At 49.9% G+C, this 21,192-nt stretch overlaps 1 protein-coding gene across 1 annotated transcript in view; it reads left to right on the top strand.

Moving 5' to 3' along the window:
- Window positions 1-21,192, top strand: part of LOC140431005 (potassium voltage-gated channel subfamily KQT member 1-like) — a 1,144,532-nt gene that overhangs the window by 241,079 nt on the left and 882,261 nt on the right. Inside the window, exon 3 of the mRNA XM_072518896.1 lies at window positions 12,453-12,543. Coding sequence (XP_072374997.1) covers window positions 12,453-12,543 — 91 coding nt within the window. The remainder of the gene's footprint in view (window positions 1-12,452; window positions 12,544-21,192) is intronic.

Genomic DNA, 21,192 nt, shown 5'->3' with positions numbered 1-21,192 from the left:
CCTACCCTGCACAACTTTGGGTTGTGGCAGTGAAACCCACACAAACACGGGGAGAATGTGTAAACTCCACACGGACAGTGACCCAGAGGCGGGATTGAACCTGGGACCCCGGCGCAATGGGGCTAACCACTGCGCCACCATGCTGCCCTGGATGGTCTTCATTAGTGGGGGAAGCCCGTGGGGCCTCGTTAAGTGGACCAATTATCTTTGAATAGCATTGCCGGCCTCGCTGGTCCGAGCGCGGGGAAGCTCGCGTCTGGTCTCACTCGCTACCACACTTAGAAATCTTTCCGGAGAATTCCACCCATCCATTCATCTTTTCTGAATCGAGGAAACCCTGTCGCCCCTCATCAGGTTGCAAGTTCAAGTCCAGACACTTGAACACATCATTTTAACTGACACCCGGGCGCGATTCTCCCCCCTCACGCCGGGTGGGGGAATCGCCAGGGCGCCGTGCGAAACGCGCCACGCTGCCCCAACCCCCCACGCGATTCTCCCACCCCCCCCCCCCCGAAACCAGCGCCGCACAATTCGCGCCGGGCCGCTCGGAGAATCTCCGCAAAAGGCGAGTGCTGATTCTCCGCCCCGGATGTGCCGAGTGGCCGCTACGACGCAACAGGTTCCCGTCAGCACCGTCAACCCCTGGTCGCTGCCGGCGGGAACTCTGTGGGAACGCTGGGGGGGCGGCCTGTGGGGGGCGAGGGGGGCTCCTTCACCGGGGGGGGGCCTCCGATGGGGTCTGGCCCGCGATCGGGGCCCACCGATTGGTGGGCCGGCCTCTCCCCCCCCCCCCCCCCCCGGGCCCCAGAACCCCAGCGCCATGTTGGTGAGGGGCCGGTGCACGTAAGAGGTTCCCCGCGCATGCGCAGGATGGCACGGCCCAATTGCGCATGCACAGGATTGGGCTGCCCCAACTGTGCATGCGTGGGTTGGCACGGCGCCTGTAGTGGCGTGAACTGTGGGGGCCAGAATAGGTCGTGCCCGGGCCCTGTTTGCACCGTCATGAAACGCGGCGGCGTTCACGACGGCGCGGGCACTTGGTCCACGCCGCGGAGAATCGCCCTCCCCCCATTAGAGTACTGAGGGAGTGATGCCTTTGCAAGGAGATGTTAAAACAATGGCCACAAGTTTTCTAGCGTCCCCACCGGCGGAATCTTCCAGTCCCGCTGAGGCGACCCCCCGCCAGGGGTTGCTTGACAGCGGAGGGTGTGAACAACTGGAAAACTCTTTGCTAGCCAGGGGACCCGACGATCCCTCCCCCAACCCGGTGGCTGGCAATTTCTGCTGCTGCAAATCACACCACAGGGGGGCACACTGAAAGTCTCACCTGTAGCTCGACCTGTCATCTCAGTGGACATAAAAGATCCTATTTCATAGAAGAACAGCAGTGTTCTCCATAGTGTCCTGAGAAATATTTATCCCTCAACCAACATCACTGATGCCACGGTGGCATATTGGTTAGCATTGCTGCCTCACAGTGCCAGGGACCTGGGTTCGATTCCAGCCTCGGGTGACTGGCTGTGTGGATTTTGTATGTTCTCCTCTTGTCTGCGTGGGTTTCCTTCGGGTGCTCCGGTTTCCTCCCACAGTCACAGATGTGCAGATTAGGTGGATTGCCCATGATAAATGTGCAGGAAGATGGGGATAGGCGGGGGAGTGGACCTTGGTAGAGTGCACTTTTGGAGGGTCGGTGCAGACTCAATGGGCTGAATGGCCTCCTTCTGCACTGTAGGGATTCTGTGGAAACAAATTGGGCGGAATTCTCCCCCCCCCCACTCCGGGTGGGATAATCGCCGGGGCGCCACGCGAGTCCCGCCACGCCGCCCCAGCACCCGCACGCGATTCTCCCAACCCCACCAAACCGGTGCGGCGAGAATCCCGGCTGGCCACTGGGAGGATCGCCGCTCGCCGTTTGTAACGTGCCTGGGTGGGCCGAGCGGCCTGCCCTACGCAACGGCTTCCTGCCGGCGTCATCCACACCTGGTTGCTGCCGGCGGGAACAGCGCGGTAACGCGGGGGGGCGGGGTTCCTCCACCGGGGGCGGCCTCAAAAGGGGTCTGGCCTGCGATCGGTGCCCACCGATCTGCGGGCCGGCCTCTCTGAAGGAGGACCTCCTTTACTCCGCCGGCCCGCAAGATCCATCCGACATCTTCTTGCGGGGCGGCCTCGGGGAGGACGGCAACCGCGCATGCGCGGGTGACGTCATTTACGCGGCTCTGCTTTCATGTGGCGCCAAGGCCCGGCGAGCGTAAATGACGCGATGCTGCTCCTAGCCCCCCGGGGGCAGGAGACTAGGGGGCTGGGAGCGGCCTCTGACGCCGGAGTGAAACACTCCCGTTTTCACTCCTGTGTCTGGACTTAGTCTCCCGATGGGAGAATTGCGCCCATTATCTTTTGGCGATGATGTTAAAGAGAGGCCATACTTGCCTTCTCAGATGCACATAAAATAAATTCCATGGCCACGATTTGAAGAAGATTAGGTGAGCTCCCTTGGTGTCTTGGCCAACATTTTATAAAAGGAAAATAAAGATTTTCATTTATGTAGCACATTTCACACGGTTAGGATGCTCAAAAGTGCCTCGCAGCCAATGAACCACTTTTGAAAAGTAGTCGCTGTTATAATATAGGGAACACAGCAGACAATGTGCACCAACTTTGGTAAGATAAGTGATCAGATAATCAATTTTAGTAATGTTGGTTGAGGGATAAATAATGGCAAAGGCATTGGAGTAGTTCTCCTCTTCATGTTAATGCCATCGGACCTTTTATGGTGACCTGAGAGGGTAGATGGGGCCTCAGTTTACAGTCACTTCTAAAAGTTGGCACCTCCCAGAGTGCAACACTCCCTCATCACTGCACTGGGAGTGTCAGCCTTGATTTTTGTGTTCAAGTCCTGATTCAAGAACCCTGTGTTGCTAACTTTTGGTTCGTTCAATTGGCTCTGTTTTATAACCTTTGCTCTAGAGTCACCAGGTGTCTTTATACCGCCACGAGGTTCAAGTTCAAGTAATGATCAATAACTCAATACACCAATTAGTAAGATTCAAATCAAAGCACATTTATTATACACAGTAAATCACTACTCATGCATAATCTCTACTTTCTAAGCTATTTCTATCACTAACAGGCCAATACTTAGCTTCGGACTGGCCCACCAGGTCAGGAGAACAAATGGCCTTTCGTTCGGGTTCTGAGTCTGCGGGATTCAAAAGCTGGTATGGACTGGTAGCTAGGAGCGCCTATCTCGTAGCGAGCGTTGACTTGAGACTTACATTCTTTGGAGGCAGCTGGACAGGTCACTGTCAAGGGTTGGTTCGCGTTGCTGAGTGACCCTGTCAAGAAGGACGATTTGAACTTGGGGGCTTTACTTTATAGTCGCCTGGGGCTTCCCGCCTTTCGGGGTGGACCCCGTACCTGGTTTCAAGTGATTGGACTTCGATCCAATCGCTTGGTTCTTTCTCCAATACTGGAGCGGTTCCCTGATCGATGGGCGGTCTTTAGGTGTCCGTTAACCTCTTTTGTGTTGGCTCCTGCTGGCGCCGAGGAGTCTGGCTTGGCCTTGTTTATCTCAAATGTTTCGATTGTTCCCGGGGATCGCTCATTAGTATGTAGATGGCCGCTACATTATTATGCAGATGGCTGCTTGTATCGATGCTGTCTGGGATTTTGCAGAGTCTAATACACAGTAACTTGCACCTGCTAGTTTTTGCCTGTGTTGGCTGAATTTCCCTTCAGCCTTTGCTGTTCTCCATTTTACGTCAGGAATTGGCCAACCCAGGTGGATACACCTGACTCAAGCGAGAGTGCTACCAATATAGGCATGGCTGACACCTAAATATCAATCACTGTATCTCTCAACCGATGCGACTAAAAGAGTTTTGTCGATCATTCTTCTTAATACTGTTTGTGCGACGTTGCCGTTCACTAATTGGCCGCCATATCTTCCCACAGATGTACAAATAAAAGAGAAAGACAGGGGTACATCTGGAAAGATGGGAGCCATGAAATCTCATGAGGATTCTGCTGGTGCACCATGTGACTCTGACAGGAAGGATGCATTTTTTGCCAGTTGTGCCATTTTTGGGGGTCAGGGAGCCAAATAGAGCACGATACAAAGCGGCTGACAGGAGAGGCTGTTTACATTTTTCATTGTGTCTGTGAGCAGCACAGAAGGAAAGACCAGTTGTAGTTTTGGTAATATTTGAGCAATCTGACATGCAATGCATCTTTTAGTGAAGGCATGGTAATAAAATTCCAAAAGGAACTGCAACATATGGAGGCTCCATCTTTTACTGTCTACTTTTCCCTTCCTCACCATACACCTGCTTTGTGTTATCCCTGGACAGCGAAGCAAAACATGGAGGTAACTGACATAACATCAACAATTGTATACTAGGGGACTTCCGGGTGCGGCGATGACCAGCTGAGTCGCACGTTTCGGCAGCTCCCGGTGGAACGGACTTTTGGGCTCTTGATAGGAGCCCCAACGGCAATTTTAACGGCTAAAAACACCGTGCGGTAAACCAGAAGGGTGTTCCCCCTGGACACGGATGGAAAAAGGAGAGGAAAGTGGCCGGATTGCAGCGGATCCTTTGGAACAACGGCAAGGAAGGCAAGCAGAAACCAAGATGGCGTCGGAAGGTGGCAGTTTCATATGGGGCCCTGAACAACAAGAGTTCTTGAAACGCTGCGTGGAGGAGATAAAAAAGGAAATGAAGAAAGAGTTGTTGGCCCTGATATTACAGGCGATTGAAGGGCTGAAAGAGGAACAAAAGACCCAGGAGCAGGAGCTTCGGGTCGTGAAGGCGAAAGCAGCAGAGAATGAGAACGATATACAGGGCCTGGTGGTGAAGTCGGAGATACAGGAGGCACACCAGAAACGATGTGTGGAGAGGTTGGAGGCACTGGAAAACAACGCAAGGAGGAACAACTTGAGGATTCTTGGCCTTCCTGAAGGTGTGGAGGGGGCGGACGTCGGGGCATATGTGAGCACGATGCTGCACTCGTTAATGGGAGCGGAGGCCCCGACGGGTCCGTTGGAGGTGGAGGGAGCATACCGAGTTATGGTGCGAGGATCGAGAGCAGGAGAAACTCCCAGAGCCATAGTGGTGAGATTCCTCCGTTTTAAGGATAGAGAAATGGTCCTTAGATGGGCGAAGAAAACTCGGTGCAGTAAATGGGAGAACGCGGTGATCCGCGTTTATCAAGATTGGAGTGCGGAGGTGGCGAGAAGGAGGGCGAGCTTTAATCGGGCCAAAGCGGTACTTCACAAAAAGAAGATAAAATTTGGAATGCTGCAACCGGCAAGACTGTGGGTCACATATCAAGGGAGGCACCACTACTTTGAGACGGCGGATGAAGCGTGGACTTTTATTGTAGAAGAAAAATTGGAATGAGTGGATTATGAAAATGAACGTTTGGACAAAGTGGTGGGGCGAATGGGGGGGGCGAAGAGGGGTTTTATGTTTTAATCCTGCGGTATGGTAACTTTTCTTTCTCCCACAGGTGGTGATGGGGGGAGGTGGGGAGGGAGAGGAGATGGGGCGTTGGCCATGGGAGGCGGGGCCGAGGGAGAGGTGGTTCCCGCGCTATGATAATTATGGCGGGAATAGAGAAGCAGGAAGGAGGGGGCGTCGCACGGTGCGAGCCGTGATCACGGGGGGAAGCCGAGGTCAGCCAGAGTTTGCTGACTTCTGGGAGCAACATGGGGGGAGTAATTACGCTAGCGGGGGGTCTAGCGGGGGGGGGGGGAGGGGGGAATTACTGGGTTGCTGCTGCTGGGGAAAGGGGGGAGTGGGTACGGGAAAGGATGGGCGGGGGGGGCACCGCCTGGGAGAGATACAGCTGCGTGGGAACTGGGTGAGAAGCTGGAAAAAGATGATGGCTAACCGGCAAGGGGGGGGGGGGGGGGGGTGGGAAGCCCCCCAACTCGGCTGATCACGTGGAACGTGAGGGGGCTTAACGGGCCGATAAAGAGGGCACGAGTACTCGCACACCTTAAGAAACTTAAAGCAGATGTGGTTATGTTACAGGAAACGCACCTGAAACTGATAGACCAGGTTAGGCTGCGCAAAGGATGGGTGGGGCAGGTGTTCCATTCGGGGCTGGATGCGAAAAACAGGGGGGTGGCTATATTAGTGGGGAAGCGGGTAATGTTCGAGGCAAAGACTATAGTGGCGGATAACGGGGGCAGATACGTGATGGTGAGTGGCAAATTACAGGGAGAGATGGTGGTTTTGGTAAACGTGTATGCCCCGAACTGGGACGATGCCAACTTTATGAGGCGAATGCTAGGACGCATCCCGGACCTAGAGACGGGAAAGCTGATAATGGGGGCAGACTTTAACACGGTGTTGGAACCAAGGCTGGATAGGTCGAAGTCCAGGACTGGTAGGAGGCCGGCAGCAGCCAAGGTGCTTAAGGATTTTATGGAGCAGATGGGAGGGGTGGACCCGTGGAGATTCAGTAGACCTAGGAGTAAGGAGTTCTCGTTTTTCTCCTATGTCCATAAAGTCTATTCACGCATAGACTTTTTTGTGTTGGGTAGGGCATTGATCCCGAGGGTGAGGGGAACGGAATATACGGCTATAGCCATTTCGGATCATGCCCCACACTGGGTAGACTTGGAGATAGGGGAGGAAACAAGAGGGCGCCCACCCTGGAGAATGGACATGGGACTAATGGCAGATGAGGGGGTGTGCCTAAGGGTGAGGGGATGCATTGAAAAGTACTTGGAACTCAATGACAATGGGGAGGTTCAGGTGGGAGTGGTCTGGGAGGCGTTGAAGGCGGTGGTGAGGGGGGAGCTGATATCAATAAGGACACATAAAGGGAAGCAGGAGAGTAAGGAACGGGAGCGGTTGCTGCAAGAACTTTTGAGGGTGGACAGACAATATGCGGAAGCACCGGAGGAGGGACTGTACAGGGAAAGGCAAAGGCTGCATGTGGAATTTGACTTGCTGACTACAGGCACTGCAGAGGCACAATGGAGGAAGGCACAGGGTGTACAGTATGAATATGGAGAGAAGGCGAGCAGATTGCTGGCACACCAATTGAGGAAAAGGGGAGCAGCGAGGGAAATAGGGGGGGTGAGGGACGAGGAAGGAGAGACGGAGCGGGGAGCGGAGAGAGTGAATGAAGTGTTCAAGACATTTTATAAAAAATTGTATGAAGCTCAACCCCCGGACGGGAGGGAGAGAATGATGGATTTTTTGGATCGGCTGGAAATTCCCATGGTGGAAGAGCAGGAAAGGGTGGGACTGGGAGCACAGATCACGGTAGAAGAAGTGGTGAAAGGAATTAGGAACATGCAGACGGGAAAGGCCCCGGGACCGGACGGATTCCCAGTTGAATTTTACAGAAAATATTTGGACTTGCTCGCCCCGCTACTGACGAGGACCTTTAACGAGGCAAAGGAAAGGGGACAACTGCCCCCGACTATGTCAGAAGCAACGATATCGCTTCTCTTAAAGAAGGAAAAGGATCCGCTACAATGCGGGTCCTACAGACCAATTTCCCTCCTAAATGTGGATGCCAAGGTCCTGGCCAAGGTAATGGCAATGAGAATAGAGGAATGTGTCCCGGGGGTGGTTCATGAGGACCAAACTGGGTTTGTGAAGGGGAGACAGCTGAACACGAATATACGGAGGCTGTTAGGGGTAATGATGATGGCCCCACCAGAGGGTGAAACGGAGATAGTAGTGGCGATGGATGCCGAGAAAGCATTTGATAGAGTGGAATGGGATTATCTGTGGGAGGTGTTGAGGAGATTTGGTTTTGGAGAGGGGTATGTTAGATGGGTGCAGCTGTTGTATAGGGCCCCAGTGGCGAGTGTGGTCACGAATGGACGGGGATCGGCATATTTTCGGCTCCATAGAGGGACAAGGCAGGGATGTCCTCTGTCCCCATTACTGTTTGCACTGGCAATTGAGCCCCTGGCGATAGCGCTGAGAGGTTCCAAGAGATGGAGGGGAATACTTAGGGGAGGAGAAGAACACCGGGTATCTTTATATGCGGATGATCTGCTACTATATGTGGCGGATCCAGCGGAGGGGATGCCAGAAATAATGCGGATACTTGGGGAGTTTGGGGATTTTTCAGGGTATAAATTGAACATGGGGAAGAGTGAGCTGTTTGTGGTGCATCCAGGGGAGCAGAGTAGAGAAATAGAAGACCTACCGTTGAGGAAGGTAACAAGAGACTTTCGTTACCTGGGGATCCAGATAGCTAAGAATTGGGGCACATTGCACAGGCTAAATTTGACGCGGTTGGTGGAACAGATGGAGGAAGATTTCAAGAGATGGGATATGGTAGCATTGTCAATGGCAGGGAGGGTGCAGGCGGTTAAGATGGTGGTCCTCCCGAGATTCCTCTTTGTGTTTCAGTGCCTCCCGGTGGTGATCACGAAGGCTTTTTTCAAAAGGATAGAAAAGAGTATCATGGGTTTTGTTTGGGCCGGGAAGACTCCGAGAGTGAGGAAGGGATTCTTACAGCGTAGTAGGGATAGGGGGGGGCTGGCACTACCGAGCCTAAGTGAGTATTATTGGGCCGCTAATATTTCAATGGTGAGTAAGTGGATGGGAGAGGAGGAAGGAGCGGCGTGGAAGAGATTAGAGAGGGCGTCCTGTAGGGGGACCAGCCTGCAGGCTATGGTGACAGCCCCATTGCCGTTCTCACCAAGGAACTATACCACGAGTCCGGTGGTGGTAGCTACACTGAAGATTTGGGGACAGTGGAGACGACATAGGGGAAAGACCGGAGCATTGGGGGGGTCCCCGATAAGAAACAACCATAGGTTTGCCCCGGGGGGAATGGATGGGGGATATGGAATGTGGCAAAGAGCAGGAATAACGCAATTGAAAGATCTATTTGTGGATGGGAAGTTCGCGAGTCTGGGAGCGCTGACCGAGAAATATGGGTTGCCCCAAGGGAATGCATTCAGGTACATGCAATTGAGGGCTTTTGCGAGGCAACAGGTGAGGGAATTCCCGCAGCTCCCGACACAAGAGGTGCAGGACAGAGTCATCTCAAAGAAATGGGTGGGGGATGGTAAGGTGTCGGATATATATAGGGAAATGAGGGACGAAGGGGAGACTATGGTGGACGAACTAAAAGGGAAATGGGAAGAAGAGCTAGGGGAGGAGATCGAGGAGGGGCTGTGGGCAATGCCCTAAACAGGGTAAACTCGTCGTCCTCGTGCGCCAGGCTAGGCCTGATTCAGTTTAAGGTATTACACAGGGCACATATGACTGGAACACGGCTCAGTAAATTTTTTGGGGTGGAGGATAGGTGTGCGAGGTGCTCAAGAAGCCCAGCGAATCATACCCATATGTTTTGGTCATGCCCGGCACTACAGGGGTTTTGGATGGGGGTGACAAAGGTGCTTTCGAAAGTAGTAGGAGTCCGGGTCGAACCAAGCTGGGGGTTGGCTATATTTGGGGTTGCACAAGAGCCGGGAGTGCAGGAGGCGAGAGAGGCCGATGTTTTGGCCTTTGCGTCCCTAGTAGCCCGGCGCTGGATATTGCTAATGTGGAAAGAAGCCAAGCCCCCGGGGGTGGAGACCTGGATAAATGATATGGCGGGGTTCATAAAGTTAGAGCGGATTAAGTTCGTCCTAAGGGGGTCGGCTCAAGGGTTCACCAGGCGGTGGCAACCGTTCGTCGAATATCTTGCGGAAAGATAGATGGGGGAAAAAGAAGGCAGCAGCAGCAGCAGCCCAGGACTTGGGGGGGGGGGGGGGAGAGGGATGGGGGGTGGGGGGGGGTGGGGGGGGGGTGGCCTGAGACAAGGCAGTTGCCAATTAGGGCTAGTTTTTATTTTTTGTTATTTAATATTTATTTATTTGTTGTTGTTTTTCTTTTTTGTTATTTAATATTTATTTATTTGTTGTTGTTTTTCTTTTTTTTTTGTTTAAATAAAAAAGGTCATTATTATCTGTATTGTTATAATGTTGTGTAAAGGATGCACAATGTACTGTGTTGGTTGACCAAAAATTTTCAATAAAATATTTATTAAAAAAAAAACAATTGTATACTAGACCCATCATTATACGCTCTTCCTCCACCCATTTTGAAAAGTGGCTCGAGTTTGACACAATGTTCTATGATATTGGTCCTTGTTTCCCAGGACCCGGAACCTGGCATTCCATGCCACCCTTCTCTTTCCTTTCTTTCATGATTTACAACCTACCTTTTGCTTCATCTTGTCTATTACTGGGCAGGATTCTCCAGTCCGCCAGCTGTGTGTTTCTCGGCAGCGTGCCATTCACTGGCGGTGGGATTCTCTCTTCCCGCCGCTTGCCCATGGGATTTCCCATTGAAGCCACCCTAAGCCGTTGCGAATCCCACAGGCGGGAGTGCACTGCCAGCGGGAAAAGAGAATCCCAACAGCCGGAGAACTCCGGCTACTGTTTCCAAATTTGATGGTGTCAGACATGTTTTTGAACAAAATACTCCAAGAAAGAGATTATGGCGTAGTGATAACATCACTGAAGTACTAATCCATCAGGCCCAGTCTAACGCATTGGTGACAGGGGTTCAAATCTCTCCATGGCAGCTGGTGGAATTTAAATTCAGTTAATTTTTAAAAAACCTCTGGAATTGTAAAGCTGTGGTAGTATGCATTAGGGGTCATGTGGGACTGTGAAGCCGTGATGTCATTGGCTGACAGATCCCGGGTCCTGGTTGGCTGTTGATCTCTAGCTCCGCCCTGAAGGCGGAGTATAAGAACCAGGAATTCTCCCCGCAGCTCCAGTCTGTTGCTGAACTGTGGGGAACGAGTCACGCTTAATAAAGCCTCATCGACTTCACCTCTATTCGTCTCTCGGGAGTCTTTGTGCGCTACAAAAGCTAATCTCGGTAATGGTGACTATGACAGCTATCATCAAGTGTTGTAAAAAAACCCTCTGGTTCATTAATATCCTTTAAGGAAGGAAATCTGCCATTCTTACCCAGTTTGACCTACATGTGACTCCAGGCCCACAGCAATCTTAATTCCCCTCTGAAGTAGATCCTCTCTGGTGCAGGACGACCTCGCTGTCGGTGATTGCTCGCTTCTCGGGCAACCCTGTGATCGCCAGGGACAGTTCCTCATAGGGGGTGAGGACTTTGATCTCTGGGACACCTCATCCCCATCTTCGCACCTTTCCTCTTATTATGGGCTATCTTCTCCTTTGGGGACAAAGAGAGGGTATTGTGAGCTGCACGCTTGATGGGTCGGAGGTCTATAACAGGTGGCATGTGTGGGCACCTAGCCATGAGGGTTTGTGCTGGTGAGTGCCACGGGGTTCTGAGGAACAAGCTTAATGATCAGATCTTGGGAGCATGCGAGGTGTCAGCCAGTGGATTGTGGGAAGGGGTGGTGGGATTTGGGAATTGAGGGCTGGCAGGTGGGACTGATGACAGGTGAGAGGTGGCAACTTACCCTTGCAGCTCATTGGAGGTTATTCGTCTTCTTCTGATATTGGATGGTGGTCCTCCTGGTCATGCTGTCCCCACTCACTGCAGCTACCACTGTCTCCCAGGTGGCATTGCTGACCCTGCTGCTGGTTCTCCGACACCCTTGGGGGAACAGGGTGACCTGGCTCTCATCCACTTCTTCGAGAAGCCTGGTGAGGTCGGCATCGCCAAAGTGAGGAGCAGGTCTGTGCGCTGCCATCCTCGTTTCCTCACTGAGAGTGAGTGGTGAGGGATGGTTTAAAAGCAGCTCACCCTTGTTAGCGGTGAGCAGCGGAGGCACAGGTTGGGCGAAGGAGCCAGGCATGGTGAGATTCACATGGGGATTCATTTTTGCTCTAGGTGCGGTTGATTACAGGCCGCGATCTCACCAACGCAGCCGATGCGAGTCACCCTGCCAGACTCCCGCAAAATTACACATTGAAATATGTCCGCTGAATCGCTACCGAGTTTTTTTCAGTTTTATTTCCATATTTAGATATATATTCATTCAGACATATATACATCTCTCTGGAAAAGGGGTACTTAATCGCTGCTAGATACATGGCTAAAGAGACCTCACGGGTAAGGCCGTGCTGGGAAGAGTAGAGAAGAAGAAGGACATCTTTTTTCAATACTGTTTAATGTTTTTTAAAAATTGTGTAAAAGAATGTCATGAGAAACTGAAGGATTTTAAGAAAAGATAAGCTCTATTTAATTATATTTCACGGAGTGAGCTTCATTACACCTATTTTTATTGCACTGCACTCAGTACTTTGACTTCTTCAGTCTTAATATCTCTGCATTAGAAGATATGATGCAACTTTACTTGACTTCTTCATCAGCAGGTTGAGAGATGGGGTGCAGCTGTATTTTATTTCCCTCTTAATAGGTTGAGCGGCAAGGTAAAGCTACATATTTTACCCCCTTTCCAAAGGTTTGGGGGATGTGATGGGAGCCAATCAACAGTATTGTGCTTTTATTTTTCTATGCATCTAATTCCTTTCTTTTGCCTTCCAGATTTCTTATCGTTTTGGTTTGCCTCATCTTCAGTGTCATGTCGACAATTGAGCAGTACCATTACTTTGCCAATAGAGCTCTTGTTTGGATGGTATGTAAACACTGATTTGATAACATTGTTGTCTCTAGGCTCTGGAACCTTCCAGAATGTTTATTGGGTTGTGTCACTGTCTGTGAGTACTGTCATTCACTGTTCTTTATTGCATTAGAGGTGTACACACAACAACTGCTGCATCTCGGGCATTGGTGCCATAATGATTCAGTTGATGAGATGTGTGAAAATGTTGGGATGTTAATGACAATTTTGAGCCATCCAAATATTGGAATCAAACTTACTGTTTCTCCAGTGACGGTTGAATCTGCTGCGCAACTTTCTGTAGTGCAGCACAGAATGTCTTGGGAAATATAACCGAGTCAGAGTGATTGATTTTAAGGGTGTGATTTAATGGAAAGATTTCCAGGTGTGGTAGCGAGCGGGAACTGCCATGAGCTACCCGGCGCTCTGTTTTAAAATTCATTTGCGGGATGTGGGCATCGCTGGCAAGGGCAGCACTTATTGCCCATCCCTAGTTGCCCTTCAGAAGGTGGTGGTGAGTTGCCTTCTTGAATTGCTGCAATCCTTGAGGTGTAGGTACACCCACTGTGCTATTAGGGAGGGAGTTCCAGGATGTTGCTCCAGCCACCTTTCCCCCGGCTTCATTTTTAAAAAAAGCAGTACTAATCAGTGCCCACCTGACCACTTGCTGGAGAGGTGGTTGGATCACAGGTGGTCGTTAGATAGGGGGTCTCTCCCGTTAATTGTATGCCGATTGGGCTTAAGTGGGGATCATTGGTTTCTCGCCACGCTACGGCAGGATCCTGATTTTGCCAATGGGAGCGGACCGGTTAGATCGCAAACAGTTTGGCGCGCGGTGTGGTTCTCGATTTTGGCCTCTCCCGCGATTTAAAGCCTGGTGTGCTCTCACTTAAGCGTAACGCGGCCATTAAATAGCGCACTAAGTTTCTTCCTTTGGCTGGTTAGCAAAGCGTTCACAGTGGCTGTCTGATCTACTTTTCTTTAGTACAAAAATATATTCCTGTTGTAAAATATTACAAACATTTCAAAATGGCAATCACAGAAGGCGCGATGGTATTTAAGTTAACCTCCTGCTTCGTTGACAGATTGAATCATTGCTCTGAATCTGGCTGTACCCGGGCACCCAGGATCTCACAATTTACTTTAATGTGCTGGTAACTGTACCTGAACGTAAGTGTGCATACACACGTTTGTGTGTCTTTATTAAATCTGAAACCTGGCGAGGTCCTAAAGGGGCACTAGGCAAAGCAATGAAATTATGGTTTGAAGTTTAGGTTCCAGCATTGCTAGTGGTGAGAATTCAGGGGAATTATTTATCTAAATGTTATTCCTTTCTCAAATGTACAAAGCAAATCTGCAGTGAACGGGGAAAGCCCTTAATCCCTCTCCTCGCTTGCTCCAAAAACCAATTCAAATTGAACACAATTCATGGTCCCACAAAAGGGACATACATGAGCCAAACTGACAAGAACTGGCATTACACCAGGGGCGAAATTCTCTGGAAACGGCGCGATGTCCGCATCTTTGGGGGCCGATCCCCAACCTTAAGGGGCTAGGTCGGCGCCGGACGAATTTCCGCCCCGCCAGCTGGCGGAAAAGGCCTTTGGTGCCCCACCAGCTAGCGCGGAAATGACATCTCCGGGCAGCGCATGCGCGGGAGCGTTAGCGGCCGCTGACGGTATACCTACGCATGCGCATTGGAGGGAGTCTCTTCTGCCTCCGCCATGGTGGAGACCGTGGCGGAGGCGGAAGGGAAAGAGTGCCCCCACAGCACAGGCCCGCCCGTGGATCGGTGGGCCCCGTTCGCGGGGCAGGCGGGGCCAGATCGCCCCGCGCCCCCCCCCAGGACCCCGGAGCCCGCCCGCACCGCCTTGTCCCGCCGGTAAGGTAGGTGGTTTCATCTACGCCGGCGGGACAGGCATTTTAGCGGCGGGACTGACGGAGAATCGCACGGGGGGGGGGGCGCCAACCGGCGCGGCGCGATTCCCGCCCCCACCGAATATCCGGTGCCGGAGACTTTGGCAACCGGCGGGGGCGGGATTCACGCCAGCCCCCGGCGATTCTCCGACCCGGCGGGGGGTCGGATAATCTCGCCCCTGATCTCAGGCTTGATCCTACACTTTATCATAGCCTAAAGGAAATCGGAATAATAAAAACATCATGGTTTCAGCACAGACTAAGCATGTATGGACCTCATCATCTTTTTACCCAATGCCACCCACCCACATCAAGGTGTACAGAGGTAATTAGAGGAGGAAACAAATGCACCAATATTGAAAAGAAAGAAACAGGCTTCCCTTCATGTCCCGCCCTGTATGTCTGGGGCAGCTATTGGAAACTTGGACAAAATTAAAACTGAAGTCTGGAAAACTGTTTGCCTGGATTTCCTGGCTGCAGCCTTCCACTCAGGCAGCCCAAAGTTCCGCTGTTGATGTTCAGTTAAAAAACTTCCAGACAATTCACTCAATTGAAAATTGTGGGGCATGGACAGAAGAAGGGTTTGGAATGATATGGGATTTTCCCAGTCAGAGAAACGTTTCCTTTTACTGATGACGTGCCACTCTATTTTATTTTTACACTGCTCTGAATAATGTAACTTGTAGCATTAACTCGTGGTTAGGTAGACAAACCTGAAAGCCTTTGCTGATCACTCCTATTTACAATGCTGTGTCAAACCTGTCCGTGTTAATCCTTTGTGCTGGGAGGATTCCAAAATGTGGAAAAATATTAAACGGCAAGTGACGTTGGAGCCTGAGGCCTCTGCTCAGTCACAGGTTTGCCATAGCAGAGGTTTCAGGTGTAAGTTTCATTATGACAGTGTTGGGTGTAGCGGCGATAGGGTGGGGTGGGGTGGGAGACCCCACCCATTGACCGTCGACCTTTGGTGAGGGTCAATGGGTTGAGGTTATGGTGAGAGTTGCCGTGACATCCGCCTACCAGATCCGCCTGGGCCCCATTGTGTTCTGATGGGCAGTGCCACATTGTTTGAGAAAAGGTTTCCCAAGCCGACACCTCTCCCTCACGGCTATCTCCGTGATTCAGGTTTTCCACATGGCATTTTTCTTTAATTAAATACTGATGTTTTTTCAGCAGCATCATCGTGAGATTGTCGTAAGGCACTGGCTTCCTCATAGCATGAGTCACTTAATTTGAAATGATTGGAAGCTTCTTCAAATGCGCTAAAATTTCCAATTTGCTGCCTTCTTTATGTGGCTTTATTTAAATTACCGGGAGCAAACTGCATTGGCCACTGCAAGTACAGGAACGCACTGAGGTGGAGCCAAGTTATAAAGAACAAAGAACAATACAGCGCAGGAACGGGCCTTTCAGCACTCGCAAGCCGGCGCTGATCACGTGTCCTATCTAGACCAACCGCCTGTATCCTTCTAAAGCCCGTCTGTTCATGTGTCTATCCAGATAAGTCTTAAAGGTCGCTAATGTATTTGCCTCAACCACCTTGGCAGTGCATTCCAGGCCACCACCACCCTCTGTGTAAAAACTTCCCTGCACATCTCTACTGAACCTTTCCCTTTTCACCTTGAACTTGTGGCCCCTTGAGATTGTCATTTCCACCCTGGGAAAAAGCCTCCAACTGTTCATCCTACCTATACCCCTAATAATTTTACAAACTTCTATCAGGTCGCCCCTCAGCCTCCCTCTCTCTAGGGAAAACAATCCCAGTTTATTCAATCTCTCCTCATAGCTAATACTCTCCATACCAGGCAACATCCTGGTAAACCTTTTCTGTACTCTCTCCAAAGCTTCCACGTCCTTATGGTGCAGGAAAAGGCTGCTCAGCCCATCATCTCTCTGCTGGACAAAAAAGAGAATAAAGAAACTTGCCGCCTTTTTAAATCCCACCGTCCAGCACTTGCTCTGTAGCTAAAGGCTGGTAAATTCTGGAGAAAGCTTCCCTTCGTATAATGCAGCATTTATGCTTCAGCCAATGGAAGAGGGTGGATTGCTAGGGACATGTCAATTTGTGAGGTGGGTGGAGGAGAGGCTCTTCTTTTGTTTTCTATATGCCCTCTCCAACGCATTATTTTCATGACTATTACTAGCTGTAACCAATGAATTAACTGCTATTGGCGCCTTTTTTGGAAGCAGCAGTATCAGGGGCAGGAAGAACCTTGCATAACACCAGTGTTAGGCTATCCTTTAAAAAAAATATAAGCTCCTCCTAATGTAATTCTTCAGGACAGCGTAAAGGTCATGTTTGTGCCGGCATGAAAGTTTTGTAACACTTTGTTTTTAAAAAAATTTATTAACCAAGAAATTGCCTCTAAGTGTCTGGCCATTCTTTGTTTACGCAGTTGATAATACAAAGAAAAATATAAGCCGTGGCTCTATCTGCTTTGTATCCAGTCTCCAACAGATGGCAATGTTGCCTATATTTTCCAGCCGCCTCCTTCTCTGAAGCAAATTGGAATCGCCCAGGCAACGAAGCCAAATCCCTTGACTTAATTTTATAAAAGGATCACTGCTGCTCGGTAAACCATAGTCCTGGTCCTCGAATTCATTTTTACTCAGTTGACTGAAGGCTGAATTGACATATCAGAGGCAATGTGATGAACTTCATTATCTATGTCTTCCTTCATCAAGAGGAGGATCCCAAGATACGGAAAATGGTTCACATTTTTGCTGTGGGTGCTGGTTGGAGGAGGACCTTGGTTTTCTGGGTGTTCAGCGATATCTGCTTCAGAGAAGCAGTCCACAATCACCTGAAGCTCAGTTTCTTGAGTGAGTGCCACGCACTTGTGCAATCTGCATACTGAAACCCAGTGACTGAGGTTGGCATGAGGTTGGTGGTGAATTGAACGCAATGTCAGTTGTATGATTTCTAGTATGTTCTGTCGATTATCTCCACGCTTGTGGGTAATTTTCTGAGGCGAGGTAAATGGGGAAGATGCATTTACATAGTTTTGTTTGACCCCATTTTTCACAGATAGGGTTGCGCCTCCAAGAGTCTGTCTTCGGCTCAAATGTCCTCGACTCCATTTCTCAACACCCTGTCCGGCTCAGTCTTGGTGCTGGCTCTCAGTCTGGAGAAAATTTGCAAAAGCTGAAAGACGACAAAGGCCCCGAGCAGGTGATATTCCGACTGAAATTCCGAAACACGGTGGGGATAAACTCCTGGCATGGCTGCAGTACCTCATAGCCCTCATCTGGGAAGAAGAGCACAATGCGGGGTGGGGGAAGGAAGGGTGAGAGTCTTGGGAATGCTGTGATTGAGATGATCTTCAGGAAGAGAGGCGAGTCCAATTGTGGCAACTACGGAGGGGTCTCCCTCTGTCTGCCACAAGGAAGATCATTACAAGGATCAATTTCCACCTCCCAGTGGCCGAGTTGCTCCTTCCAGAGTCAGTGCGTTTTTTGCCGAGCGAGGGGCACCAGAGGCACGATCTTCATTGTGCAGCAAATGCAAGAATCAGCACCAACTGCTGTACATGGACTTTGCCAACCACGCGACAGCCTTTGACTCTGTCAACCACAAGGGTTTATGGAGCATCCTCTTCAAATTTGCCTCAGAAAATTGTCACCATTATCCTCCTACACCACCATGACACACAAGCCCTGACCCTCACCAGAACTAGCCTGGACCCTTTTTCCATCTGGCATCGGCTGGATTCTCCGCCGCGCCACATTTCCATTTCGCTCAGCCACAGGATGCTCCGTTACGCCGGCTGGTCAAGGGGGTTTCCCATTGTGGGACAGCCCCACGCCGTCGGGAAACCCCCGGGCTGCCGGCAAAACAGAGCATTCTGCCGGCGGATAATCCAGTCCTAGTTTTTTAAATGGGTTTGTGCTGGTTGAAAGGTTGATGGTAGGCCAGGATATCAGGAACGTTCTTGGTCTGCTTTTGGTCAGTGTCTTTCGATCCAATGAAACAGACAAAACATGAATTTACTTTGATGTCTCGTCTAAAGAATGACCTCTTTGACAGTGCTGCAAGTGTCGGGTTAATTCAGTAGTGGGTGTTGAACCTGCAGCCTTCAGATCTGTAATCAAAATTGCCACCAAGCGAGCCACTTTGACACAGCTGAAGTAAAGTGAGTCAGTCTCAGTTACAGGCATTGTGAATGATGGGCAGTTTAGTATAGGGGCAGTTGTTGCCGACTTGCATATCTGTTGCAAGTGGGAAGATTGACGGAGAGTCTGTAAGGGAGTGTTGAACAAAATTGCATAGCTCAGCGTAATTCTCGGTTCAATCAGTGGTCTTCACCATATTAGTAAATCTCTGCTGGGCAATAGGTTTGTCTTCAGGACTTCCTCAGTGAAATGTCAGCCCAGCTCCAGATTCTGTTAACTATCCAACCACCGATTAGTTGCTCGTGTGTGTGAGCATCATTTCATAAATCCCGATAATGTGAGAAATATAGTGTCCTTTTCCTGGTGTTTCCTTTTTTTCTTCTGTCACATTTTAACTTGTGCCTAGATTCCCCTTTTCTGCCCCATCTAGAAGTGGTTGCAGTTTTTGTTGTTGCTTGAATCCAAAAGGCAGGTTTTTGCCTCTTGTGATCCCGGCCTTCTGACCTCATATGGCCAGCAGACTTGGTCGGGGAAAGCCAAACAGGAGGCTGCAGCACCATAAGGTGTTTTAAAAAAAAATTACTTCATAAAATATCTAATAAAACATTTTAAAATGGTCATTGCAGAGAGTGCAATGATATTCAAATTTTCTGAGTTGCTTCAATACAAGTGTGACACGTGCAATATTCACTATATACATTAGGGGCTGTTTAACACAGGGCTAAATCGCTGGCTTTGAATGCAGACCAAGGCAGGCCAGCAACACGATTCCCATACCAGCCTCCCCGAACAGGTGCTGGAATGTGGCTTTTCACAGTAACTTCATTTGAAGTCTACTTGTAACAATAAGTGATTTTCATTTCATTATTGTGAGTCCACATTGTTCCCCTCCCCTCAGTTCATCATGACTGAAAGGCCTGAGATAGCGACCTTGCTCCATGGCGCCCCTCGGTGGCTGCTCCAAGCACATAGTGGATTCCTCAGCATGTCGTCCTGGGCTTTGGAATGCACCATCCATAAAACACAGTAGGATGTCAGGTAATTGAAAAGAGGCTCAACCTTGACACAGATAATGACATCAATAATAATAATCTTTTTTGGACGTCAATCAATGCTAACTGCTGAATCACCAACCCCACCCATTCTAGAGAAATTGGGGAAACATTTTATTTATTAAAAACATTTGGCAGCAATTTCCCTACATTCCAACAGTGACTATGACTCAGAAATACTTGATTGACTTAAAAGTGCTTTGAGATTTGTGGTAGTCATGAAAGATGCAATACAACTGCAAGGCTTCTTTCTATAATGTGGGCAGGAGGGACATTGCAGGAGATGGATGTCCTGCTTGTGTAATTTTCACCCTCTTTACCCCACTGCAAAAAACAGGCCTCCCTTTTCCCAGCAAATTCTGGAAAGAAGACTTGTTCCCATACCTTGTCTTGGTGTATGTTTGCCAACTGTGATTCAATATATTTCTGGACATTTCATTACATGGCTTGCCCCTACCCTCACCAACCAGCACATCCATCCTTGTGAAGCACTGCCTTCCTACATCGTTTGGGAAGCAAAAAGACTCATTACCCAATTGGATGATGCTTGGCTGCAGCCAAACAACCTTTAATTGTCTGCCCCCGCCCCAAATGTAATATTTTTATATCTGGGACATGTTCAAAGAAAATGATGAAATAAAACGATCTTTGTTAATGTCCCAATGGTTTTTCCCCAGGATTGCACACAGCAGTGTCCTGGAGATTGACCTTCAATTCGCCAATATGTCAGGGCAATTTCTAAAGATTATTTTACGGGATATGGGCTTTGCTGGCTAGGCCAGCAATTAATTCCCATCCACAGTTGCCCTTTGGAAGGTGACGGCAAGCTTCCTTTTGGAGCTGCTGCAGTCCCATGAGGTGTAGGTACGCCAGAGTGCTGTTAGGGAGGGAGTTCCAGTATTTTGACCCAATGGCAGTGAAACCATGACGATTATAGTTCCAGGACAAGGTTCAGGGTTGTGATGGTGAGTCCTGGAGGGTTGGAAAATGAAGAGGTTTAATCCTTCCTTCCACACGGTCAGACACTCACCCATGCAGCATGGCTCTCCTCATAGTTTAAACATTTTTTTTAGTGTAACCAATTCATTTTTTTTCCAATTAAGGGGCAATTTAGCGTGGCCAATCCACCTACCCTGCACATCTTTGGGTTGTGAGGGCAAAACCCACACAAACACGGGGAGAATGTGCAAACTCCACACGGACAGTGACCCAGAGCCAGGCTCGAACCTGGGACCTTGGCGCTGTGAGGCAGCAGTGCTAACCACTGTGCCACCATGCTGCCTGGCTCTCCTCACAGTTGGGACTCAAAATGGCATTCTGTCTTCACCAGCTTCACTCCGAGTAACACCCTAAAGTTACCATTCTCCAGCCAGGAATCCTGGGCAGTGAGTGCCAGCTGAAAGGATGGACGAATCACAGACACTTACATAACCCAATCAGTAAGGATAAACAACAACACCTCCTCCACGATAGTGCTCAATACCATGGCCTCGCAAGTTGCATACTTAGCCCCCTACTATACTCCCTATACACACAAGACTGCATAGCAAAATTTGGCTCCAACTCCATCTACAAGTTTGCT

The sequence above is a fragment of the Scyliorhinus torazame genome, chromosome 10 (genome assembly GCF_047496885.1).
Source record: "Scyliorhinus torazame isolate Kashiwa2021f chromosome 10, sScyTor2.1, whole genome shotgun sequence".
Lineage (NCBI taxonomy): Eukaryota > Metazoa > Chordata > Chondrichthyes > Carcharhiniformes > Scyliorhinidae > Scyliorhinus > Scyliorhinus torazame.
The sequence above is the reverse complement of the archived record's forward strand: the minus strand, read 5'-3'. Positions and strand labels throughout refer to the sequence as shown.